This window comes from Rosa chinensis, chromosome 4, assembly GCF_002994745.2.
Source record: "Rosa chinensis cultivar Old Blush chromosome 4, RchiOBHm-V2, whole genome shotgun sequence".
Lineage (NCBI taxonomy): Eukaryota > Viridiplantae > Streptophyta > Magnoliopsida > Rosales > Rosaceae > Rosa > Rosa chinensis.
In genome coordinates this window covers 52041871-52068386 of record NC_037091.1, presented here as the reverse complement: position 1 = coordinate 52068386, position 26516 = coordinate 52041871, and the positions used below count along the sequence as shown (strand labels likewise).

The 26516-nt window shown below is 38.5% G+C and overlaps 2 protein-coding genes across 7 annotated transcripts; both read left to right on the top strand.

Annotated features, from left to right (window-relative positions):
• Window positions 1-12154: 12154 nt before the first annotated feature.
• LOC112196067 (DEAD-box ATP-dependent RNA helicase 46) lies at window positions 12155-18321 on the top strand. Of its 3 annotated transcripts, none has more exons than XM_024336351.2 (9): window positions 12155-12372; window positions 12734-13922; window positions 14018-14212; window positions 14551-14619; window positions 15126-15395; window positions 15501-15851; window positions 16378-16655; window positions 16780-17882; window positions 17979-18321. In XM_024336351.2, exons 2-8 carry the CDS (start codon window positions 12747-12749, stop codon window positions 17846-17848), a joined length of 3408 nt encoding a protein of 1135 aa, XP_024192119.1. In that variant the 5' UTR covers window positions 12155-12372; window positions 12734-12746; the 3' UTR covers window positions 17849-17882; window positions 17979-18321. The 3 variants fall into 3 exon arrangements, with proteins under 3 accessions (XP_024192119.1, XP_040373970.1, XP_024192118.1); XM_040518036.1 differs by adding an exon at window positions 12506-12644 and having other exon boundaries at window positions 16780-18321; XM_024336350.2 differs by having other exon boundaries at window positions 12156-12372; window positions 16780-18321.
• Window positions 18322-20804: 2483 nt separating this feature from the next.
• On the top strand, window positions 20805-24944 carry LOC112197316 (YTH domain-containing protein ECT3). 4 transcript variants are annotated; one of them, XM_024337939.2, is made up of 8 exons: window positions 20806-20997; window positions 21597-21665; window positions 21780-21921; window positions 22017-22090; window positions 22195-22641; window positions 22769-23314; window positions 23459-23671; window positions 24049-24944. In XM_024337939.2, the coding sequence occupies exons 2-8, from the start codon at window positions 21624-21626 to the stop codon at window positions 24646-24648; spliced, it is 2064 nt and encodes a 687-aa protein (XP_024193707.1). In that variant the 5' UTR covers window positions 20806-20997; window positions 21597-21623; the 3' UTR covers window positions 24649-24944. The 4 variants fall into 4 exon arrangements, with proteins under 4 accessions (XP_040373972.1, XP_024193707.1, XP_024193706.1 ...); XM_024337938.2 differs by having other exon boundaries at window positions 20806-21003; window positions 21602-21665; XM_024337937.2 differs by lacking the exon at window positions 20806-20997 and adding an exon at window positions 21113-21134 and having other exon boundaries at window positions 21602-21665.
• Window positions 24945-26516: the final 1572 nt, after the last annotated feature.

The following is a 26516-nucleotide window of genomic DNA, read 5'->3' as shown; positions in this document are numbered from 1 at the left end:
AGAGTCTAGTATAGCATGGAAGTCCTCATTGCCGCAAGGAATGGCTGGATAAGTTTCTTGCTCTCTCTTGTAAGAAGACTTGTTTTCAACTGTGAGGGTTTGGTGTGCATCCTTCTTGTCTGACCGCCAGCTCTTCTGTGCTTTTACAGGCATGCTTATCTTCATTGTTGCATCCATCAGCCTAGAAAACTAGCCAATACCAACATTTTCCTAATAGACTTTGTAATCCAGTAGCATGTTGCTGACACATATTTCTAATAGAGATTCCTCTCCTTTTTCATCATAACAATCAAGGGCCATTGAACTCCGTGACCACCACTTCTCGCTGGAGGATGGTCTCACACTCACTTCCATAACAGAGTTGTAAAGGTAACTCAAATGAGGTGTCTCGCGAGTTTTCAGAGCGTTTTATGTCTCCTAGGTCTTTCTCTAGGTTACTTGTTGAGCGAGGTCCGGCAATGCCCATATGTTTTCGGTATGTTGCTAGGACCACTGCAGGTTAGCCAAAATGGATTAGTTTTGAGGTACAGCAAAAGGAGTTTCAAGATGACCTTATTGGAGCAGGGGTAAAGATTTCATTGTTTCTTTCCGATTTTTATGAGATTTACAAGGATGACATTTGCCTTTGTCATGTTATGCGAAGATGGAGTCCTGAGACCCACACATTTGTCTGCTCTTGGAAGGAATTTACTCCTATATTGGAAGATGTTTACAACATCATGAGGATCCCACTTATTGGGATGTCATCTCTTTAAATACAGAATCGGACAAGGCACAAAAGAAAAGGTTAGATTCTGGGAGAAGGTGCTTATAACTCTAAAGAAGTATTTCATTTTTGCAATTGGGTAAGGCACTTTTGGGGCTCAACTTATTAAAGTAACTTTAGGAAGGGTGATTCCGGCTGCCGAGTGAAACCAATGTTTGCTTATTGGTTGAGTAGGTTCATCTTTGCTGATTTCCCTTAAGAAAAAGTGTAGCGCAGGTCTTTCCCTTAGCCATTATTCTAGTCGCTAGTACTCGCTTCCCACTTGATCCCTTCTTCCTTAGTCATTTATACAGGATGCTTGATCAAATCTCGAAGGATGATAAGAATTTTTTTTTGGGGAGGGGCATTGATTATTAACATCTAGTTTATTCCTCCAAGTGTTTATTTGGAAGAGATTTAAAGGCTTGATAGTTAAACCTCTAAATCCTGAGTCTCTTCACCAACTCAAGGAGGACAAAAGAGACTTCAATTTAATAGGATTTCTACTGTATTGTAGATGGTTCAGATTAAAAGCAAAGAAAGGTGTATTTAAGCCTGATATCTTGGATGAAATTGAACAATTCAACTTCAGACCATACTTTATCGCTCACGGCTTCTAGGTATCTCCTTTCTTTTATCCAGAAGGTTATTCATCACCATTTTTGGGTTTTTAGAGTTGTTCCTAGCCACTAGCGCACAACTTATATTGGCGAATGATAATTTCTTCAACCCTACGATAGAGAAATATTCCCCTCATAGAGTTAGGAGACAGTTTGGTATTGATCAGGATGTGCCGGTGCATCTGTCTTTCGGTAGAGGACATCTCGAGGATTGCATTATGAAATTCACTCAAAAAGATGAGACTTCTTGCAGAGGTATACTTTCTGATAATCTTGGAAAAAAAGACAGTGTTGGCACTACTACGTTAACATTCATGAGATGCTGGGAGTTGCGGTGCGAGTTTAGGAAGTTTATTAAGATTTGGGCTACTAGGTTGTATCTAAAAGCTAACAGCAAGAATAAGATGCTGCTTCACAACAACATTGTCATGGGTGTCATGTCTAATATCAATCTCACTGATAATGAGGTATACTCAAACGATATAAAGCATGTGGTTGGTTATCTCAAACGTTAGCTTTTAGATGCAATCTAGTACTCCCAGTCTTAATAAACTTCCTAAACTCTCACTGCTGCGACTCCCATAATTTCATGAATGTTAATGTAAAAGTGCTAACATTGTCCTTTTCCTTAAGATTATCAAAAAGTATACCTCTACAAGAAATCTCATTTTTTTTAGTGAATTTCATAATGCAATCCCCGAGATGTCCACTACCGAAAGATAGATGCGCCGGCACATCCTGATCAATACCAAACTGTCTTCTAACTTTATGAAGGGAATATTTCTCCATCATATGGTTGAAGAAATTACCATACGCCAGTATAGACTGTGTGCTAGTGGCTAGGAATAATTCTATAAACCCCAAGAATGGTGATGAATAACCTTCTGGATAAAAGAAAGGAGGTACTCGGAAGCCGTGAGCGCTAAAGTATGGTCTGAAGTTGAATTGTTCAATTTCATCCAAGATATCAGGCTTAAATGCACCTTTCTTTGCTTTTAATATTAACCATCTACAACACAGTAGAAATCCTATTAAATTGAAGTCTCTTTTTCCGTCCTTGAGTCGGTGAAGAGACTTTGGAGTTAGATGTTTAACTGTCAAGTCTTTAAATCTCTTCCAAATAAACACTTGGAGGAATAAACTGGATGTTAATAATCAATGCCATATTGCCCCGCACCTTTTTCTTATCATCCTTCGAGATCTGATCAAGCATCTTATATAAATGACTAAGGAAGAAGGGAGCAAGTGGGAAGCGAGTACTAGCTGCTAGCATAATGGCTAAGAGAATGACCTGCGTTGCAATTTTTCGTACAGAAAATCAGCAAAGATGAACTTACTCAACCAGTAAGCAAACATAACTTCCACTCGGCAGTCGGAATCAAAACCTTCACCCTTCCTAAAGTTGCCTCCATCAGTAGAGCCCCAAAAGTGCCTTACTCAATTGCAAAAATGGAATACTTCCTTAGAGTTATAGCCACCTCATCCCAGAATCTCTAATTTCTTATGTTGTGCCTTGTCCAACTCTATGTTGAAGGGATTAGCATCCCCAATAATCGAAATCCTCGTGATGTTGTAAACATCTTCTAGAGTAGGAGTAAATTCCCCCCAAGTGCAAACATATGTGCGGGTCTCAGGTTTCCATCTTTGCACAACATGACGAAGGCAAATATCATCCTTGTAAATCTCACAAAAACCGAAAGAAACAATGAGATCTTTACCCCTGATCCAATAAGGGCCTCTTGAAACTCTTTATATTGTACCTCAAAGCTGGTCCATTCTAGCCAACCTACAATGGTCCTCACAAGACACCAAAAATATATGGACACTGTCGGATATTTCCTCCGCTCAACAAGTAACATAAAGATAGACCTAGGTGAAGTAAAACATTCTTCTCCCATTAGACTTGTAAATCCTTTGTGCTCATTTTCCTTCTCTCTTCCACCTGGCTTATATTCATCTCTCGACTTTAACCCGCTAGGAAAACATACCCTAGATGTGGACCCAAGCCCCTTCCAAGCATTTTTGGGGCTTGTAAAAGTGGGTGTGGTGTGGAAAGTTACAGAAACACATAGTACTCGTCTATTCATTTGTTGTTGGTGATCTCAGTCTTGAGGTCTGAGATCCAAGCTCGATGACTCACCGTAATTTTAATAAAATTAGGATACAATTGAACTATGTGTTTAAGAGAGTCAGTGAACTATTATGTCAAATAACTTTAGCTAGTGTGTTAGTTCCAAGCTAGATTGTATAGACACAATAAATATAGTCGAAATTGTGATACATCACACGCTTTTTATAATGACGTGTCTCCATGAAATCATAGCATAAGTGACAGTAAGTTAAAAAATTTCATTCGAAAATATCGTAGTAGTTGAACAAGATTGATTAAATCTATACTATTACTAAGAGAAGAGAGCGTGCTCTCCGTAACTGAATTTTTTTTTTATCAATTTACCCTTTATATATATATTTAAAAAATAATAATAATAAAAAAAAAAACCTCCCTACACGCAGTATGTGTAGGCCCATACTAGTTCATGAGTAAACGCATGTAAAAATTGAAGTGGTAAAAATAAAGGGGTTAAGCCCGTTTGCCCAAAAACAAGATGTATTTTGCCCAATCAATCAACCAAAGTTGGTATTTTGCCCAAGTACACAAACTTTAGGGGAAAAGACTCATAAGGGTAGTCCTTTCTAGGGTAGTGCCTGGTATATCCTATGTTGACTTTTTGGTCCAAAACTCACTTTTTCTTAGAAAAACCTGTTCAAACTTCTGAGAAAAACAAAACTAGCCTTCAACATGCCCAAGTTTTTCACCTAACGGCTCCTTGCCTAACGGTTACTTTAACAGGCGGAATCGTTGCTGCTTGTTTCTATCCTAAGCTGAGGCAAATTTTCTTAAGAGACTGCAAATCTGAACTTAAAAGTAGTACAGGATAAAGGCTGAAAATAACACTTTTAACAATAACAGATAACTTTTAAGGAAAAAACTTGATGAAGTGGGTGAACACACTGAATTTATTTATATAAACATAATTACAAGCTAAAATTTCAGAGCCTCATTCTCAGGTAAATAGCTAAAAAGCTGTTTATCTATCCATAAGAATGACTACAGATACTTACTTGTAATGAAAGCACACTACTTCACATTAGATAGCAAGGAAAGAGCACACTGCTACTATGGCTTTTTTCTTGAGAGAATCTGATTCTTCTCAATTTTCTGATCTAGAGGTTTTTTCGAATCTAGAACTGATATGCCAATTTTCGAATGCCTATCAACTGAAATTAAAGCTCCTTATATAGGGAGCAAAACTCAAACTGGAATTCAAAAGATAAAAATGTATAGAAGGACTCCGTGATTTCCTGCTTTCCTGAGTGCTCCTGCTGGTGAAGGTCGTACGAGGAAAAGCAGATTCTTTTTGGTGAAATGTTTTTCACCTTTCTTTTCTGAAAAGCAAAAGTAGCTTTTGGGAAAGATCCAAAAGTACTTTAGGTGCTTTCTACACCTGCTGCTTCACATGTTCTCGTCTGTTTCTGAATTTTGACCAAGGACAAATGAATCGTTATCTGCCTGGGCCATACGAGCAGTTGTTGCATTGTCTTTGACATCTGTATCAACATACATTTTGTAGTGGTTGTCTGTTTCAAGCTTTTCAACCCACTGTAAGCATGCCAGTGTCGAGTCTATCTCCTTTCTTGTGAGAGATAGGAAAATGTCACTGCTGACTACGTCAGGATGATCGTAAGTAGTGATAATTGTTTTTTCTCCTGCTGCCAGGAAAGTATTCTTGGTATCTTCAGAGATGATCTTCTTGATGTACTCTAGTGACATGGCCTTCATCCATGAAATTCTTGAATTAGGCTGGCCATTGTATCCAACACAGGCGGGCTGAAGATATCTCCTTTGAATAATTCTCACATAATGATATGGAGAAATGTATTCAACTTCACCATTTGTCTTCTTTATCCATTCTGGTGGAGTAGATCTGAATTTCAGTCTCAGCATACAATCATTTTTTCTGACATTTTTGACTGTGTTGACAATGATAGGGGGTAGTCCCTTGAGATCATCATTTGTTTTAGTCCATAGATTATGGACAAAACCATTTTCAACAAGCCAGAGCTTGTATTCTTGAGGATGTTCACTCTGAACATTAACACCATATCTGCCAACATAAGGTCCTGCAACAATAAAGAGGGTTGGAGGAATACGGCTTTCAGAATTATGGCTTCCAATCAGATTATGGAATTCAAACCAGTCTGACTCTTTGAGTGCTATGATAGGAATTCTAGCACTTTCTGGATCTTCAAGATAGTGAATTTTTTCACTTCTAACAACACTCTGCTGTATTTGCATTTCTTCATGCTGTGGCCTAGCATTTTCATGGAGTTCTTCAGCTAATGCGAACAAAGCTGGGAACATAATACCATTGTTTCTTTCCTGAAAGGCAAATAAGAGATTATCCAAGATTGCCTTCTAGTGGTAAGTTAGCCTCCTACCAGTTCTGAACACAGGATCAGCAAAGGTTCTTAATTCATAATTAAAAACATTTATTACTCCAGTTGGAGTATGTTTACTTTTTGGCAAAGCAACAACCGTCAACGGTCTTAATGAGCCTTTACCGTCTGCCGTTTGAGACGGGCTAGCCAATCCTTTACCCTGGGATTGATTAGTTGTGGCTAGTCCTTTTGGACCTAGCAGGAATCTTTTGAGGATTTTTTCTTTAGGATCCTCATCAGTTTCATGTTCTTTCCTAGTTCTTCTGCTTCTGGGATTGCGACCTTCGTCATCATCTTTTCGGCTGAACATTGCCAGTTCTCTAGTTAGAGCGTTTGGAAGATAATTCTTGTTTCCTACAATTAATTCAACAATATAATCATATTGGTTAAGAAACAATTGCCAATTTGCTAATCTTCCTCTATCAGCAGCTTTATCAAGTTTAAAATTTTTGAAATTCTTTACTCTACCACAATCGGTGTGGACAGTAAAGGGTTTTCCAAGAAAAGCTGGAGAATTTAAAATTGTTTTCTTGACAGCCAAAATTTCTTTTTCCCTTGTGGGATAGTTGAGTTCTGCAGGGCTGAACTTGCCACTACAAAATTTGCAGATCTTTTCAATGTTAGTTCTAAGCGTTTTTGCCAGAACAACACCAGACCAGTAATTATCACTAGCATCTGTTTGGAGGATAATTTCATCATTTTCCTCTGGTTGTTGTAGAGGAGGGAGATTCTTGCAGAGATTTTTTATCTGCTTCACAATTTTTTCATCATCTTAGTGAAGTTCCATTTTCTTTTGGAACTTATTTTAGGAGATAACAATGATGTTAGTCCTGAGATTTTGGGAATGAAATCTCTCCCATAGTTTATGACTCCTAAGAATCTCTCTAGACTCTTAGCATCAGGAATTCTAACTGGAAACTTCCAGATCTTCTCAAGGATGTGAGGTTGGAGTTTTATTACTCCATTCTTGATATTTATTCCTAGGAAATCAACTTTATCCAGGATAAAGAAGATTTTCTTTTCTCCTAGGATAATTCCATGCTGAACTATCAGCTTTACAACCTAGTGGAGGTGTTTCATGTGTTCTTCTCTATTTTTGGAGAAGACAAGGATGTCATCAATATAGACAACACAGAATTCAGCCACCTGCTTGAAGATGTTGTCCATCTTTCTTTGGAAGATTGAGGGGGCTTGTTTTAGACCAAAAATCATTACCAACCATTCGTAATGTCCTTGTGGTGTTCCGAATGCAGTGAGAGGAACACTCTCAAGATGCATTTTGACTTGCCAAAAACCCGACTTTGCATCGAATTTTGAAAAGACTTTAGCTCCTCTAAGCTGGTTGATCAGTACTCTTACTTGAGCAATTTGATAACCGTCTTTGACAGTCTTCTTATTGACATCTCTATAGTCAATTACCATTCTAGCTTTGCCTCTAAGGTTTTCTGCATGATTTCTCACGTAGAATGTTGGAGCATGATGAGGGCTAGTGGATGGTTGAATTAATCTCTTGTTCAGAAGATCTTCAATATCTTTTATGAATTCTTTCTGGTCTTCCTCTTTATAATGAGGAATAGCTTTTACATGACAGATAACATTCATATCATGTAATCTTAATTCACAGACCACTGGGTCTTTTTCCCAAAACTTCTGAGGGTCTACATCGATATTCTGTTCGAGTAATTTCTTGATTTTATCAAGAGTGGGAACTTTCTGAGACTCAAGCTTATTCTGAAAGTGCTTGAGATTATGCTCATGGATGAAACTAGCTTCTTCATCTGTGCTAGTTGTTTCTTCTTCTTCATCTTCAGAAAATGATTCTTCAACAAGTAGTTCTTGTTGTTGTTTGATTTGGAGGGGGGTTTCAAATTTGGGTTTGTAGGGGGGAAGATCACCACTATTCTGTTGCGATCTCTAATATTGGGTAGTAAAGTTTGGACCTACTACACTTTTTTGGCTTGAGTAAGCCTATCCGCCCAGAACATATGTTCTCCTTTTCTGAAGCCTATCGCTTTTTCATCCTGGATAAATCTCTGTTGGAGAATAAAATCATTTCCCAACAAGAAATCTGATCCTTGGCATTCAGATTGCCAAACATTATGGATGATAAATGTTCCTCCACCGATGGTGATATGAACATTTTTTGCTACTTTATTCATTGTAAGATGGCTCCCATCAAACGTGACACCTGTAGCTGTTCTTTTCTTATCTTTTTTCCAGAGTTCTTCTGGAATTGCAAATCTCTTTTGCAATTGTAAATCCTGATCCATTATCTACAAATGCATGTAGATAATATTTTTTATGATCAGGGAATTTGAGTCTGATCTTTATGTAGTTGCTGTATCTACTAGTAGAGACGACTTTCGATTGTTGAAGCTCATTTTTCTGAGCTTGTTCCTGAGGTATGAATGGTTTACATTCTTCTGGAACATTTTCTGGTATTTCAACCAGTTCAATGGTTGTATCGAGTTTTTCTTCCTTTAGTTTTGAGGAAGATGGTTCCATGATTTCTTGGAACTGAGTTTCTAATTCTTTCTCTTTTTTCTCAGAGAAATATTCTTCATATTCTTGTTCTACCAATTGGCTGACAAGGTCATTCTTGGTTTTTCTTCTTGCTTCAGCTATGAAGCATTCTTTATGACAAGTTTTTTTTGACTTTTCACAGAACATAAGAATTCTATTCTTTTCGTGACATAGGCAGTAGTCACAAACGAATGTACCAGGGTTCACCTGATAAGAAGACGTTATTGCTTCCGTCTTACTTTCTTCCCAGTTTTTGACGTGTAGAACGTTCATTTGTTTAGATTCTAAGTACTCTACTTTAGAATCTATTTCAAAATCAGATGATTCTTTTTCTTCAGACCAGGCAGAGTAAACTGACCTGTCGTCTTCTTCATCATCAGAATAGGCTATTTCGTAGCCTTTCATGTTTGTTGTTTCTACTATAGGCTCATATTGTTCAAACAGAGTTTTAGTAGATCTTTTACTCTTTTCCGGAAATTCATTGGCATAGTGCCCTTTAGTTTTACATAACCAGCAGGCAGCATCTGCAAGCTTTCTTGCCTAGTTGAGTATTATGAGGATTGACTCGGTGATTCTTCTTTTTCTTGAAGAATTTCTTTTTAGGATCTTCATCCTGTTGTTTTTTGTAATTGGAACTTTTCTTGAATTTCCAATCATTTTTCTTATTACTCCTTTTGAATTTTTTCGAGTAATATTTTTCTTTTCTTTTCCTATGGAACTTGGATTCATGACATTCCCAGTTGGTTGGCATATCCAGTATTCCATAACAGAAATTTTCAACTCATTTGAGTTGTTTCTTGGCCATCTTAGCTTTAAGATTGGCTTTGCATTGTTCTTTCAGTAATTGCCTGATTCTATCAGCAATTCCTCCAACTGAAAATCTTTCAATTGGTTTTTCAGCTATGCTTTCTCTCACAGTTGTTCTCCATGGTTCAGGGAGTTTCCTGTGCAACAGGTTGACCAGATCAGTATTTTCTAGTTCACCAATTGTACAGTAATATTTTTGAATTTCATTCAAGTATTCTTCAAAATATCTCATGTCACATATTTTGAGAGCATAGATATTTGATTTGGCCGTTTCTTTAGCCTTCTCACTTAAATTTGAGAGATCTCCACATAACTGATCATACAGGGGTACTGCAAAATCATACGGAGATTTTGAATTTTTGATTTCTTCAAGCCAGTCTTTCCCTCTGGCAGTCTCTTTGAAAGAGAAATAATACTTTTTTGCTACTCCAGTGAGAGTAGTTTCATAGTACACCTGAAGATCTGGTGCTTCAAATTTTCCAAGGGTTAGAGAATAAGCCATCATCAGGCTATCAACCCATTGGTCAAGAGTTTTTCTCTTGTCTAGAGCTTTGTCTAGATTTAACCAGATACCATGAGTGGAAATTGGTATTCTGGGTATATTGTCCTCTGGGAAAAATCTTTGAGAATTTCTTTCTCCATTTTTGCCCGTAGAGGCTTTCTGTAAAGGGAGTTTTACTTTTCCCTTTTCTCTAATGATAAAAGTTTTGGAGGTTTCTCCTTCTTTCATTTCAATATCCTGATAGGGAAGGAGTTTTCTTTCCTTTCCTGGTTTGAAAATTTTCATTTCTTTGATTAGTTTTTCTAATCGTTCAGGATCTTCGCAAGAGTCTGCTTTATCATAGAGATTATAGAGCTTTTGTGCTCTAAGCATATTGACTGGTCTGTTTAGATCAGCTTCTAATTCTTCGTCAGTGATGAGCTCTGTTGGTTATTCAACAGAGAATTTAGTACCACTAACACTAGCTTCTCTAGTGCTGTAGCTTCTTCTAAGAAGATTGTTGTTTATCCTGACATTTTTAGGACAGAAGTCACTTTTTTTGTGATCGTCGAATTTTAGACTGATATCTTCAGTCTTTCTGCTTTCATATATTGCCGCTTTGGCATTTTTTGCTGGTTTTTTTGGACCAGACAATTTCCATTCAATAGGAAAAGTTACTTCATTCCAAGTAACCTTGTGAATCTGTTGTGAATGGTTCTTTTGACTGGTGAGGAATCCAGTAGTAAGACTTGGGATATTTGATATCCTTGTCTTTGGTTCTACTGTGGTACTCATCAGTTTATAGTATATTCTGTATACTATTACGAGTTCTTGCATATCTTTTTTAATTGATATGCCATCTGTCTTGACTCTCAATCTTATACAGTGAGCTGCATCTTTCAAGCTGGTTGAGAAATTTGGGAAGCAGTTGAAATAAGCCACTTGATTGCAGAGAGATGCTTCAATCCCAACAGACTAGCTTGAAAATCTATTAGTCTATTGTCTTGTAGGACACCTAGAACTGAACAGTTTATGCCTTCTCGGGCAAGAACTTTTATGCCTACTTGGACTGCTCCAATATGCATAAATTGATAATTTTTTGTTCTTGTTTTGGCAACTTCTACAGTAGTGATCATCAGTAAATCAGTTTCTCTTGTTGTGGATGGGGTTGTAAATTTCAATAATTTGAAGTGGTGGCTATCCAACACATTAAACTTTCCCCTTTTGTAGATTTGTTTAAAATCTAGCTTTGGAATTGCAGAGTTTTTGACCTCCTGTTCAATTTCGTTGAATTCGAATTCTTCAACATTGAGGAGTTGTACTCCTTTCTTTTTCCCGAAGATGCTCATTATTTTGACGTCTCTTGTATCTTTCAGGTTTTCATACCGAATACTAGTTTGACTAGTAGATGGTCTAAGAAAAATCATGTTTGGAACAAGATTCTTCTCAGGTTTTTCTAATGGTTTAAATCTATTAGCTTTCTTTGGTTTTACTGTAGGCACTTTCTTGTCCTTCAGTATATTTTTCATAGAATGTAACGTTTTTTGCTGTTCAGTGATTTTTCTACTAACACTTGTTAGTTTTTCTTCTTTCGTTTTTGGAAGTTCCTTGATATAATCTATTTTGTTTTCCAATTTTTCTAATTGGTAGATTATAGCATATAGTTTTTCTAGATGATCTTGACATCTAGATAATTCATTTAGTAGGATATGATGTTTCTCATCAGAGGATTTCAGTAGATAATTCAACTTCTCTAATATTAAATCAGACATTGTCCCATTGGGGGATTTCCCTTTTGAGCTATTTTACAGGCTCTAATACCAGTGATGTGCGGATCTAACCAATGCTCAAATAATCAAGAGGTTTTTGTTCCCTCTTAAGAGTATATAAGATATCTTCAATATCTTGTTCAACTTTATAGATTCTTATTTGAAGTTTATAGATAATATCCCAATAATCGAGAGTTTCTCTGTTAAGACTTTCTCTAAAGTTTTTCACTTTCTCAGCTTTTCTCTTTCAATCCTTAATTCTTTGCTAGTACTATTACAGATAGCAATTAACTCAAGTCTGTCAACGATTGGAATTATGAATAGTAAATTTAACTGCTTACCTTTGAATACAGAGAATGAATTATATATGCAATTATAGTCTAGACAAATAAATCAAAGATGGACCCACCACGTTTCATCAAAAGGAAAATAATAGTAAAAGCAAGTATTAGAAAGAGAGAGGGAAGAGTACTAATGGAATAAACATTCCGTGAAAGGAATAGTTGGGAAAAAAAAGAGAACTTTTGTGTGAATGGGGTTGAAAATAAGTTGATGGAGTGTATGAGGTGTATTTTAATATTTTATGGGTAAGTAGTCATTATCTCAAAAATAAAAGCTAGCCCCCATAGGAATTAGGAAATCCAACATTTAGATATTTAGGAGGGCTCAGCACCAAGCCTGGACCATCAGTGCAGCAGATACAACCCGCAATAACCTACAATCATATAAACTCGCTTTCCCTGAAAACCCTCCGCTTTTCGGTTTTCTTCTACCTCTCTCTCTCTCTCTCGCTCTATTTCTACACGCAGAAGAGAGGTCAGAAATTGGACCCATCATTCCCCCGATTTAGGGTTTTGCATTGTTCATCAAATCCCCCTCGGATTGATTATTAGACAACCAATTATCAGATACGAAGCTCTCAACCAGGTATGTCATGGTTTTTAGGGTTTTTCCAATCCTGAATAGTTTGTTTTCAAATCTACATGATTTCGATGAATATGCTTGTTCCTTCAGCGTTGAAATTTCTGAGAGTTTTGCTCGATTATTATAATGATGCTAGATTGCTACTACGTCTGTTCCTCAGCAGTGAGTGAGAGACTTTTGTTCAAGTAAAAGTTGGGAGATTTGTGTTTTTTTGAGCCATAAAAGACAATTTCTAAAGAATTTGATCAGCTAAACTCGTTTCGAACTCCATCTGGGTATTGATTGTACTAGTTTGTTTTGTTTTTTATTAAGAGGTGGTTTGGCAGATGCAATTTTTTGATGCAAATGTTTGATATGGTTGTAGATAAGTGCTGGGCATGGCAACAGCGGAGGCAGCATCTGGGCCCCGATATGCCCCAGATGATCCTACACTGCCGAAACCATGGAAGGGTTTGATTGATGGCAGCACGGGTGTGTTGTATTACTGGAATCCCGAAACCAACATTACCCAGTATGAAAAGCCGGCTTCTTTGCCTCCGCCTTTGCCACCCGGCCTGCCTCCTGCTACCACCACACCAAAGATGGCTGCGATTCCTGTTGCACATTCGATGCAGCCGAATGGGGTAGTGCCTCAGGATGGGCAGCAAGTGAGCCAGTATCCTCAACAACATGGACATCTAATGGGGCAACAGATGCCGTCCTATTCTCAACAGCAGAGCTCGCAAATGCCACTTGCTGGTCATCAGCAGAGTTCTCAGTTAGGACAGGCTATGCAACAGCACGGCCAAGTGTCACTAACGCCACAGCATATGATGCAACATCCAAGTCAGCAGATGATGCAGCATCCAAGTCAGCAAATTCCCCCGGCATCAGCACAGCAGGCAGGACAGCACATCCCCCACCAACTGGGGCAACAAGCACCACCGAGTCAAAACTCACAAATGCCACAAGCACAAGTGCATCAATATTCACACCAGCAACAACTGCAGTATGTGGCTTATCAGCAAAGCAGTCTTCCCCAGGGCCAGCAAAGTTCCCAGCAACAGACTCCGCATAGTTCGCATGGGCAAGCATTGGCAAATCAACAATCTGCATACCCACCAAGAGAGGAACATGATTTTCAACACAGAAATCAAAGTGGTTTTTCTCCATCTCAGTTTCAACAAGTGGGTGCATCATCTGTGCAGAATCTCCCTACCGGGACTTCTTCAGTACAAATGCCACCGAGAGCTGTTCATCCTTCTCAACCCCAACAATTTGGCGGCTCTTTGGGAAATATGCAACAGCCTTCTTCTTTTGGCCACCAGCAACAATCAGGAACTGACTTGGTGCACCATCAACACGGTTCTAGGTTTCAAAATCAAATGGACCCAGCAATCAGTCATAGCCAGCAGCCTAATATGCCTCCTATTGGTTTAAGGAGGAGTCATGAAAATAATTTCCAGGGTAGAGTTGGAAATGAATATTACTTAAATGGTAACAATGAAGGGCCAACAGCTACTCAGCAGCCTAAGCTTGCAGCTATCCCAATGACAATCGCAAGAAGTCAGCAGGTATCTCTTACTTATCAGCTACCCATATGTGTATACTGATTGTATTGTATTTCAGTGTCCAACTCATCAAATGATGTTGTTGCTACTTCTTTCAGGAGATGGGAATCAGTGGTGTCCCATTTCAAAACGCTGCACCTAGTCAGAGCATGCATAACATGTACAGTCATGCAACAGGTGGTCCACCATTCTCAAACAATGCTCTGGTGAAGCCTTCATACGTAGGACCAACAAGTGTTCCTAGCCTCTCACCAGTTCAAGCTTATCTTCAACAACATGAAGTTACTGCAACGGTCTGTATTTGTTTCCTCAGTTGCTATCAGTTTGTATGAATTTGGAAATGCTCATCTTGTTTTGAAGAGAAAAATTTGAAACAGGGAGTTCCCTGAGAATGTTGACTATTAGCTAAGAATATTGCTAATATTTATAGGAAAATGAAAGAATTGGGTTGTACACTTTGAACACAAATTGGTAAAACTGTGTGTCTCTGGTGTGATTTATCTATGAAGTTTATAAATGCATCAAAGTAGGCATTGAATAACATTCATAACTGTTCATAGTTCCAAGGTGTAATAGTATGTTTATCTATGATTGATGCTAATCACCTCAATGGCGAATTTTAATGTTATAGGGTGGTAATGTTCCTGCACCGTTCATGACATTTGAAGATACTGGATTTCCGCCAGAGATATTGAGAGACGTAAGTTGTACATGTCAGAAATTGTTCATTCTCCTAAGATAGTAAATCAGTTATGAGATCCGTGCCATTCCAATTTGTATTATTATTTGGCTTTACTACTTTTGAACTCATGAGTTCTCACTTGTCGCAGGTGCGATATCTGCTCCGGAGGTGGAGCATATGTCGTACGCTGCACTGCTATTGGCACACTTACACATGCAACAACTATTCTCATTTTTGGAGGCTGCAAAATGAACTGTTGGAGCCTTTCTTGTGCATCTTCTAAAGGGTGGTTGGCCCTTCATCCAAATCACACCTGATGTGACTGGGATTTCTTGATTAATGGCTCCACCTCTTATGTCTTTATGCCCTCTTTTGTTGCCACAAGTTGCTTCTGTAAGCAACCATACACCCATAGGCTTTTATGTTATCTTTCTTTTATATGATAGTATCTAATGATGTCTGGGTCCTCTATTATGAAGTATACCTAACTTTTCCCTGACCATAAATCTATGTTCTTATTTCAGATATATTCTGCTGGCTTTGCATCTCCTACACCAATTCAAGCACAAACATGGCCTATTGCTCTTCAAAGCAGGGATATAGTAGCTATTGCGAAAACTGGATCTGGAAAAACATTGGGTTATTTGATGCCTGCCTTCATTCTTCTTAGACAGTGCCGTAATAATTCTCAGAATGGGCCAACAGTGTTGGTTTTGGCTCCAACAAGGGAGCTTGCAACACAAATACAAGAGGAGGTTTTGAAATTTGGCAGAGCTTCCAGGGTATCCTGCACGGTGGGTGCTCTTTGCTTGATGTTCTTTTTCACAATACTTTCATTTTTTTAACTCCATGTTGGCGTGTTACTTATTTTTTCACTCTGATTGAATTCCATGATTCAGTGCTTGTATGGTGGAGCTCCAAAGGGTCCTCAGCTAAAAGAACTAGATCGTGGAGCAGATATAGTTGTTGCAACTCCTGGTCGGCTCAATGACATACTGGAAATGAAGAAAATTAATTTTGGCCAAGTATCCCTTCTTATACTTGATGAGGCAGATCGAATGCTTGACATGGGGTTTGAACCTCAAATTCGTAAAATTGTGAACGAAATACCCCCACGCAGACAAACTCTTATGTACACAGCAACCTGGCCCAAAGAAGTAAAAAAAATAGCGAGTGATCTTCTTGTTAATCCTGTCCAGGTGAATATTGGCAATGTTGATGAGCTTGCTGCAAACAAGGCTATAACACAGGTAATTTCTTATATACTGCATCTTTTCTGGGTCTTCAATATTTTAGGAAACTATTCTGATGCCATAAGTTATGATTTTAAACTTTGAGAGTTGTCTCATCTTTTTATTAAACCGTGATAATAGAAATTTCTCGAATGTGGGGAACTTAGTAGGATGTGGTTTTGAACAAATCGCAAGGTGTGAATTAGCTATATTTGTCAGTGGGTTTTTTTTTGTACATGGATGGTAAGCTATGATGAAATTGATGAGAATGATTATGGTTTATTGAAATAAGGGATGAAAAGTTTTTGGCAATAGATCTAAACAATAGTGAGCAATGAGTTGATTGATTTTTTAATGTACTGCGAGGACTGTAATACATCGGAGTAACTGATTGCATACAAGTCCTGGCTGTTTGATGCTTCGATCTCCTTTTTCCGCATTTGATGCATAGGATAAAATTTGCATTATCTGTATTATAAATAAATTTTGTATGGGACCCTTTACATGTCAGAAGAAGATTAATGTTTTCTTTTTTAATATCCAGTATGTTGAAGTTGTCCCACAAATGGAGAAACAGAGGCGATTGGAGCAGATCCTTAGAGCCCAGGAACGAGGTTCTAAAGTCATTGTTTTTTGTTCCACAAAGAGGTTGTGTGATCAGCTTGCACGTAGTATTGGACGTACCTTTGGGGCTGCTGCAATTCATGGTGACAAATCTCAAGGTGAGAGAGACTATGTCTTAAATCAGTTCCGGAGTGGAAAGTCCCCAATCTTAGTTGCCACAGACGTTGCTGCCCGTGGGCTTGACATCAAAGATATAAGGTTAGCTTATCATGTCTTTGCACTTTATGCTGATTTAGAGTGAGCATATAAGCTAGGTCTGTGTGAGCTTGTTATTTTTGAAGAACTTGTACTTATCTTTTGAGTGTCTCATGTTACAATACAGGGTAGTGGTTAACTATGATTTTCCTACCGGGGTTGAAGACTATGTCCACCGAATTGGAAGAACTGGGAGGGCTGGGGCAACTGGGGTCTCATACACCTTTTTCTCTGAGCAGGATTGGAAATATGCAGCTGATTTAATAAAAGTTCTAGAGGGAGCTAACCAGCAAGTGCCCCCAGAGGTACGAGATATTGCTCTACGTGGTGGGCCTGGTTTTGGCAAGGATAGGGGTGGAATGAACCGCTTTGACTCTGGTAGTGGTGGCGGCATGAGGGATGGTGGTTTCGGTGGTCGTGGCGGCGTGAGGGACGGGGGTTTCGGTGGTCGTGGTGGCACGAGGGACGGGGGATCTGGTGGTCGTGGTGGCATGAGGGACATGGATGGCAACTTTGGTGGACGTGGGGGCATGAGGGATGGCAACTTTGGTGGTCCTAGAGATGGTGCTGTCAGCAGCCGTGGTGGAAGAAATGATTTCTTTGGTGGGCGTGGAAACAGGGGACGGGGATTTGGGGGTCCTGGTGGTGGTTATTCTGGTTTTAGTAGAAATGATCGTGGGCCAAATGATCGGTACAACATTATGGATGCGCGTGGAAGGGGACGCGGACGCGGAAGATTCGATAATAGAATTGATTCTGCTGATAGGGGCAGAGGCAGAAGTCGGAGCCCTGAAACAGTTCGAACATGGGGAGGTTATAGCAGTAGTAGAAGTAGAAGCCGAAGCCGTAGTAGAAGCAGAAGCCGAAGCCGCAGTCGTAGCCGTCGTCAAAGGAGTCGGAGTTGGACAAGGAGTCGTAGTCGGAGCTATAGCCGTGGTCGTGGGCGTAGCTATAGCCCTAGCCCTAATCGCCGTCGTAACCGTAGTCGTAGCCCTAGTTATGAAAGATATGAGAGGCCCCATGATCAGAACATTGATAAGAAGGATCCTACAATTCCAGAATCTGAGGCTCTGCCTGGACCAGGAATGTCTCGTATGTCCCCTGGCACACAAGTCGACGCATCTCCAAATACCAAGCCTCGGGTTGAGGAAAGTACTAAACAGGAGCTGGAGGAGACCCATAGTATCACCCAGTGACTGAACATTCAATTCGTGACCATTTCTTTCTGTGGTACTAATGTGGTTGGTTTATGTTGGTTTTGCTTCGTTATGTGGCTCAGTTATCCCAATATATGAATCTGGTTTCTTACCATGACGATATTTGCAGCAAATTGGAGTTGTGCTGCCTGGATTTCATTGGGTGATAAATGTATAACGAGATCAAAGATATTGTGAGCTGCTGTACGACTTATGGGGATGCGAGTGAGGTGTTGTAGGACGTCGAAATTCGAATGGCTCTAGTGAAAGCTCCTTTACCTGCTATTATGATCATACTACAGTTAAATTTGATTATTTGGTGGGACAGCAACTTTAGATTATTTGTACCTTGGTTACAAAATTGTATTAGACAAGTAGTGCACCTGCATACTATCGGAGGTGCTTGTTATTTTACTAGACATTGTCATCAGATTTTCTTATTTTTTCATAGGAATGCTTTGATCTTTAACTTCTTTCTCAGTTCTCACAACATTATGACGATCTTAACAGTAGCTGCCCTTTCTCTTTCTTGTTTGATTGAACCTTGTTTCATGTTCAAGAATGGTGACTTTGTTGGCGATTCTTATATATTATGTAACTCCAACTTTGTTATACATTATGACTAGGTGTTTCTCTTTTCAAAATCGCATTTACTAAAGATGCGAAAGTAACAATAAACTCCTCATTCCCAAGTCTCTAATCCGCAAACCAAATGGAAGCAAGTGTAGGGGATGTTGAGCAAGGTATTGATCTACCTTACGAAAATTTAATAAAATTATTGATTAAATAAGGAAAAACCTTTCCTCCTTTTGAAATTTACGAAAATTTAATAAAATTATTGATTAAATAAAATTATTGATCTACCTTACGATAGGTGTTTGGTTTTAATCACAAAAGACCTCAGTACAATCACCCACTTATAAATTATATTTTATTTGTCACTTTTCCAATGTGAGATATTTCTTCTCCAACTTTACTCTGTCTTTATAAGTTTATGGGTTATTATCACAAATGGTACCTGAACTATACCTCAATCTTATCGATGGTACCTAAACTTCAATTTTGATCACAACCAGTACCCAAATTTTTCGATTTTATTTTAAATGGTACCTAGAGCCACCTCCGATCACTATTCAGACTAAAAATGGCATGGGATCATATATAGTGATAATTTTTGATGATTTTTGATGATTTCAAGGGTTGCGATCATGTATAGTGATAATTTTTTGGTAATAGACTTGCCTTGAACTTGTTTTTTTGTTTTTTATTTTTTTAGATTTGCCTATTTTGGCCGGAATAATGATCAGAGGTGGCCTTAGGTACCATTTAAAATGAAATCGAAAAGTTCAGGTATTGGTTGTGATCAAAATTGAAGTTCAGGTACCATCGATAAAATAAAGGATAAATTCAGGTATCATTTGTGATAATAACCCTAAGTTTATTTATAGATATACATGTGATGAGTCAATAAGCTCTTGTCAACCCTCTCCCCCTCCCTCTCTCCCTCCCTCTCCTCAAGAACATTCCTCACTTAGTCTGCAAGTCTAAATATTCTGATTATATAATCTGTTTCTTTGTAAAAGACTTGATATAGTTTGCATCAAGTCTATGCATGTTCTATTTTCACTCATCTTCCCTTTCTCTTGTTCCACTAGTCTGGATTTATCGGTTTATCTTTCATATAACCAGAAAAAGGAAAATATTACTGTTAAAATAATAAAATCAAACAAAGGAAAACTTTTACTTTGAAAATCTCTTAATTAGGTATTTGTGTTAGTAACTTTCTGTTTCTCAAAACCATTAAAATTTATGACTCGCCAATCGTATTAGGTTTTGCATCTTCCTTGTAATTTATTAGAATGTTATAATTTTTAATTAAGAAAAAATACTATTACATCACTGCCCTCTGTATCTTCATACAGCAGAATCTGATACCTATAACTACTACCAAAGGAAGCTTCTTGCAAGTTTCACGTAACCAAATTTTCTCAGTTCTTATACTATTAAGTTTCATAAGTCGACAAATTTCAATGAGATGGATATGCACCAACCAACAATTGAGTCTTCTATTGACCAAAAAAATAATAAGTCTTCTTAGAAATTCAATGGAATTTTACTCCTCAGTTGTTTACTCATTAATGAGTCCTTTAGGGAAAAGACTCAATCCTATATATACGAAATTGGGAAACTTGACCTTAGAAAAATCAGAAAACGCAATCCTTATCATGTATTGATTTGATTGCATTACAAGTTGATCAAAGGACAACAAGGGTTTGAAATCCTATATATATAGGAGGTTTGCATGAACAAACTTTTGCAATAATTGTTCGATTCTTCCAAAGCCTTGTCTTCAAACCAATACGCAAAGTTCTTCGAGTGTTCTTGGTAAGAATTCTTAGATTGCAATATGCATTTTTTCTAGCATCGCTCTTCACGTTAGAAACTCTAGTTTTGCACACGTGAGATAGTTGTGCGATTGTTATCTTTTGTTTCCAACTTCATCTTTGTATGAGCGAGAGCTATAAGTTTTTCTTTTAGTTACAGTTTGGGCTTTATACTATATCGATAATCACACTCAATTCGCCTTTATTTTGAATGGAGTAGCCACAATGGATCCTTAACTATTCTCGTCTCACACAACTTGCCACAAATTTCTGAATATGCCCTTAATGAAAACACAGTTATCATATTTTCATGGGCATTTCAGACAAATCTAATGGCTGGGCCTCTCTCTCTCAGGCCGAAACGACGTAGTTTAGCCATTTTTAACGGACGGGACAAATTCCACCAGTTTCCCGCTACTCCTTTTTCCCCGTCGCGCTCACGAGATATTCCTACGGGGCACTCTCGACCTTTCGCAATCCACGAAATTCCATCTCTAAAACGCACCGTTTTGCGGGAATCTCTTTCCGCGTTTCCCTTTGCTTTTTTTTTTCTATATACTCTCTCACACATTCACCGCCTTCGTCCCTCTCTCTCTCTTGCTTTCTCTCTCTAAAATGGTTAGGGTTTCTTAAGCGCGTCTTCTTCGCGTGATTTTTCAGAAACAATGTTGCAGATAAACCCTAATTCTCTCCGCCAATTCTCCGATTCCCGCCTCTTCGAGCTTTCTAGGTCAACCATGGATTGATTGATTCAGCTTTTTTTTTCTCTTGGTAATAGCCCTCACTAACTCCCCGACCTTATTTCTCTTCTCTTTCGTCTCTTCGCCCTTGCTTTGAATTCAGATACTCGAAGCTTCTTCGACTTCGTCCCAGTCCCTTTCTTATTTCTCTGGATTTATGAGGTTTTACTGCTTCATCTGGAAGTAGAAGTAGGATTTCCTTTTTTTTTTTTTTTTTGTATTGTTATTGATATTGTTGGTAGAGTTATTGAAACTCTTGGGGATTGTTTAGGTCAGGTTTAGGGATTTGGAAGTTGAATTTCGTGTGGATGAGTAGGGTTATGGTTGTCGGTTTCGGGTATTTGACTTGCTGAGTATCTTTCAGATCTAATTTTGGGTTTGGTGTTACTTGAATGGTCCAATATGATTGCCTTAGCAGCCGAAACTTTGATTGTTACTCCCTTAATTTGGTTTTAGATTTCTCTGCTCATGTTATCTGAATGGTTTGGGTGAATTGTTATTCTGTTTGCGAGAGTGTTTGCCTTAATGGTCAATTTGTTTGAGAATGGTTCTTATCACTCTATTTCCGTCGTTCAAACTTATTTTGTTGTCTGGTGTAGGCTGACATTTTGTATCGTTGAATTGTATAGGGGTGGCAGTCCTTCAATCGAAATGTATAATGTTCCTGAACATGCAAATAATGACGTTTATATGGTGTGTTCTTACTTCTTAGTAATTTCTTGACTATCTTGCTTTAGCATTGTCAGTTTCAATCCTATTTTGAATAGTAAGTGTTGGGTTATTGAATGTTTGTGACTTGACTTGCAGATCCAAGGCATGGAACCAAATATGCATTTTACCACTCCCTTTGAACAAGTTGATGCCATGTACAACGAAGGAGCCCCCGAGTATGTTGTTGATCAGGGCATGTATTATCCTACTGCCACCAACTATGGGTACTACTGTACAGGTACGTATAGGCGGTTTTTTTCTTCTTCTTTTTCTGGTAGATTAAGGTGATGGCTAATATGTCTCATTAATGTTGTTTAAAATGAATGTGGTCAGGATTTGAATCACCCGGTGAATGGGAGGACCAACGTAGGACTTTTGGTGTAGATGGTCCAGATGTCCAGTACACGGTATGCGACTCCTGATCTCTCTCTTCAACACACGTATAAGGTTACATAATTTCTTTAGTGATTTATTATCTGTGGTCATTCTCAAATTTGTCTCTTTGTTTCAGGGTGTGCAAAATGAAAGTTTGCCTTATGTATATTATGCACCTGGCTATGGATATGCACAGACATCATACAACCCATACAACCCTTACATACCCGGTGCTATGATAGGTGTTGATGGCCAACAGTATTATACCGGCCCCCCTTATCAGAATTCTGTCTCTTCACCTGCTTATGTCCCTTTTGTTGCTCAGCCGGATGTCATTCCCAACAGTTCACCTGACTCTTTGTACGATACTGGAACATCTATTAATAGACCTGGTGGAAGAGGCCTTAAATATAATTTGAATTCAGCTTCTGGAGCCTTCCCTAACACTCCTAAGCCATCCCCGAATCAGATGAGCCCCTTGACTAGGTTATTAGAAAGGCCAAGAGGCAATGTTGGACCAAGCAAGCCAGCTGTAACTCATGGCAGTGTTTCTTCTGGTCGTTTTCCAAACCCTGCTCACCAGGTACTACTCTTTCCGGTGTAAAGGTTTACACGCGCACACACACACCCACACCCCTACCTTTGGAGTTTCTAGTAGCATTTATTGAGGAGGTTTCTAATGTTGATTTCACTTCTTTTCATATGTTCAGAGTAGAAGTGCATCCGGCTCAGTTCCAGCCGTGGATAACCTTTCAAATGGGAAAGTTTTGCCTCATCATAATCAATTGAAGGTAGCAATCCCCGTAGGTAATGGCTTGTCTGATTTTGGATCGGGTGCACAAGGACGAGATGCTGTGGCTAAGCTTCGGCCAAAGTTCCATGTTAGCAGGGCCTTGAATGATATACATGGTAATATAGAGCCGTTGAGTGAGCAGAATTGTGGTCCTAGAGTCAATAGATTAAAAAATCAATTAGCTGTTAAAGCCTACACGACCAAGGCAGGAGATAGTAATGCGCAAGGAAATATCATTATTCGCACTGATCAGTATAACAAGGACAATCTCCCAGTTGATTATGTGCATGCAAAATTTTTTGTAATAAAATCATACAGCGAGGATGATGTGCATAAGAGTGTTAAATACAATGTCTGGTCATCCACACCGCATGGCAACAAAAAACTAAGCAGTGCTTATGAAGATGCCCAACGAATAGCTGCAGGGAACCCTGGAGGCTGTCCTATCTTCCTCTTCTTTTCGGTGAGTTATGCAGTATCCTACTTTTCAGCTAAAATGTATAAATCTTCGGGCTTTCTATTAGTTTGTCTATGAACCGGAAATAATATTGAAGCGGTGCTGTTGGTGATTCATTGGTTATCCTAAATTTGTATTTCCCATTTACAGGTAAATGCAAGTGGTCAATTCTGTGGCGTCGCAGAGATGGTTGGCCCGGTTGACTTCAACAAGGATATGGACTTTTGGCAGCAAGATAAATGGAGTGGGAGCTTCCCTGTTATTTGGCACATTGTCAAAGATGTGCCGAACACCAGTGTTAGGCACATCGTATTGGAGAACAATGAGAACAAGCCGGTGACTAATAGCAGGGATACACAAGAGGTATATCTAGATTCTTTCTATCTGCATTGCCTTGATTATTTTTAATTGTTGTATTATTAGTCAACCTGTATGAGAATGTTTCTTAGTCAGTAGTTAGTCATGTCTGCTGCCCGTTTGATGGTTGGTTATCCATAGTTGTTAGCGTGAGATGGGTGATTTTTGGTAGAACCTCGACATGTACAGCTCAAAGCTTCTAATGGCGTTTTGTTTTTGTGATATTGTTATTGTTTGTTATGAATATGTTCCCCGAACTTAGTAGAGTGGGGTTGCCTGAATTATTTCAATATATGAATTGTATTGTTATGTCTTTATACCGCTCCTTGAGTGGATTTCTAAGAATATCTCTGATTTGTTAACTAATTAATTTTGTTGTGCAGATCATGTATAAGAAAGGCTTGGAGATGTTGAAAATATTCAAGAATCACATGATGAAGACCTCATTGCTTGATGACTTTATGTACTATGAAGACCGTCAGAAAATCATGCAGGATGAGAGAGGCAGGTTTCTTGTTAGAAATTTTGAGACTCCATTCTTAGTAACAGCATTGGGACCCCCACGCAAGCTGAACCCTGTTCGTGAGCTGCCTCACAGCAAAGAGGAAAAAGACACCAAACCTAATGATCCAAACAACTCAGAAAAGTCTCTGGTTTCTGCATCTGAGCAGATTTCCTCAAACTTAGATGTTAAAGATGCGAGTATTAGAAGTGAAAATTCAGAGAAAAAGGCACTTGAAGCAGAAGATGATGCTGTATCTACCTTAAAAATTAGTTTGCTTACTATTGATCCAAAGCAGGTGGAGCTTGATTCTTCAGCTGGTGCTGCTACTGCTACTTCAAAAAATGTTGATGTTGTCACTGTAGGCTCAATTCCTGTTAGAGTTAATGGATTTGCTGAATCCTTGGGTACTTTAACAGTTGGAACGATCCCACTGGATCCTAGAGCACTAAAACTCGAGAAGGGCAGTTCTCTTAACTAACATGGGAGCAATGAGAATGATTCTGAAGCTATTCACAGTTCGTTTTCTTAGTACTGTTTTGTATGGTTGAGGTGTCCATTGGATCCTGAGTTTTATGATATACTCAAGTCATGGTTATAGTCAATGATAGAGTGGACTGACTCAGCTATGATGTAGTCTCTATTTTTGCACCCCCTTCCTTTAGTTCACTTTTGCTCCGGTTGTTTCTTGTCCACCCTTCTACTTTTTCGGGGTTGTGTTGTTGCTGGAAAGAGAAATACAGATTTATATTCAAGATACAAAAAAATTTCTATTACTAGCCAACTCTTCTTTGGACTGCACTGTATTCTCCTTCGTCTTTCATCTTCCTTTTTTGTTTAGATGTCTTCATGCTATTGCTAGACAAGTTGCCACAGCATTGTCTTGGCAACCTTGACCTAATGTTTCCAATCTGCAAATAATGATGCAATCTACTTGGAAATCAATGGCATCATAGATTCTTTACCAATTTGTGACTGTCCATGTTGAAGTAGAGATATTCCATAATGTTTAGGCTATGTTCATTACATGCTTGATAATGTCTTTCTTCACATTCATTACTTAGATTGGTTTACTAATTACAACACCTTTGGTGCTGTGCTCCTCATCCCATTCAAATCGTTCATGCAGTGTTTCCAGATTTTTTGGCACTGCATCTCATGGTTCACTGAAAGTTGAAAATGAGGAATTTTATCCAGATACAGCTTCTCGATCAATGGATCGTGACTTAGCAGAAAACTATTTAGGGAAGAGGCCTAAGCTAGAGATAGATCATTGATGATTCAAATTCTGTTCCTCAGTTTAGGGCATCCAGGCTTATAGATTTCAGGGAGAAAATCTCAAAGGGAAAAGGCCAAACGAGACTATATATGTTGATGATCCAAGCTCTTCTGCATGGATGGAAGAAGTAGTAGACCCTGAGATTTGCAAAGTCGGAAATCCAAAACTAGTGTGTGAACCAAATGGCCTATCATCCTTCTGTTTTGAAGCCTATGTACCCGGAAGGATTAACAATGTTCTCAATTCTTAGTTGAATAGGGATAAGCTTGGAATTCATCTAAAAGATGTTGTATCTGTAGAAGCTTGTCAAAAAGAGAAGGATTCTTAGGAGGTGGTGGAAAATTACTGGACAAACAGGGCTGTTGGAGCAAATTGAAATGTGGTTTTGATTTCCTTATTTGTGAGAATCCATGCAGCTTTTCGATCAGTTTCTAAAATTCCTGCACAAAGTGGCAGTGATCCAGGTTCTGACTTCTCATTGTTTTATGAGTTTGTTTGTGTCGTTTAACGTTTAAGAAATATGATGGATTGAAACAGCTGGGATAGTTTCCCATCCCTCGTAATGCTCCTGCAGAACATCATCTGTCTTTTAGAGATAATATTAACATTCTTTCTTGAGAAATGTCATGCCATTGTATTTCAGATTAATTAAGCACCCAAACAAACAGAAAAAGTGACTAGTGATGTCCTATAGATCATGATGTGATTCCAATCTTGCAGAAAGATTGCTTATTATGTTAAACATTATTAGTAGAGGCAGAGTTTTCTACTATATCTCTTGTTTGTATGCCTTTTTGAAAGCATAAAAATTCTAGATTGCTCTTCAAACTCTTCTCCTGCATGTAATGACATGAATCTAGACATGGAAATTTCTGTAATCTCTTGAGGGGTAAATTCTATATATAGTTGACTTTCGTTACCGTAACGACACGAGTCAGAGTTGGATCCACAAACTAAACTGGACAAAGCACATCAACTCAACCTTCAACCATTATGGAAATAGCAGCTGGTATGGAATCAGTCAATGCTGAACATTGTGAAAACAGCAGAACTGCTTTTGCTGACAGATG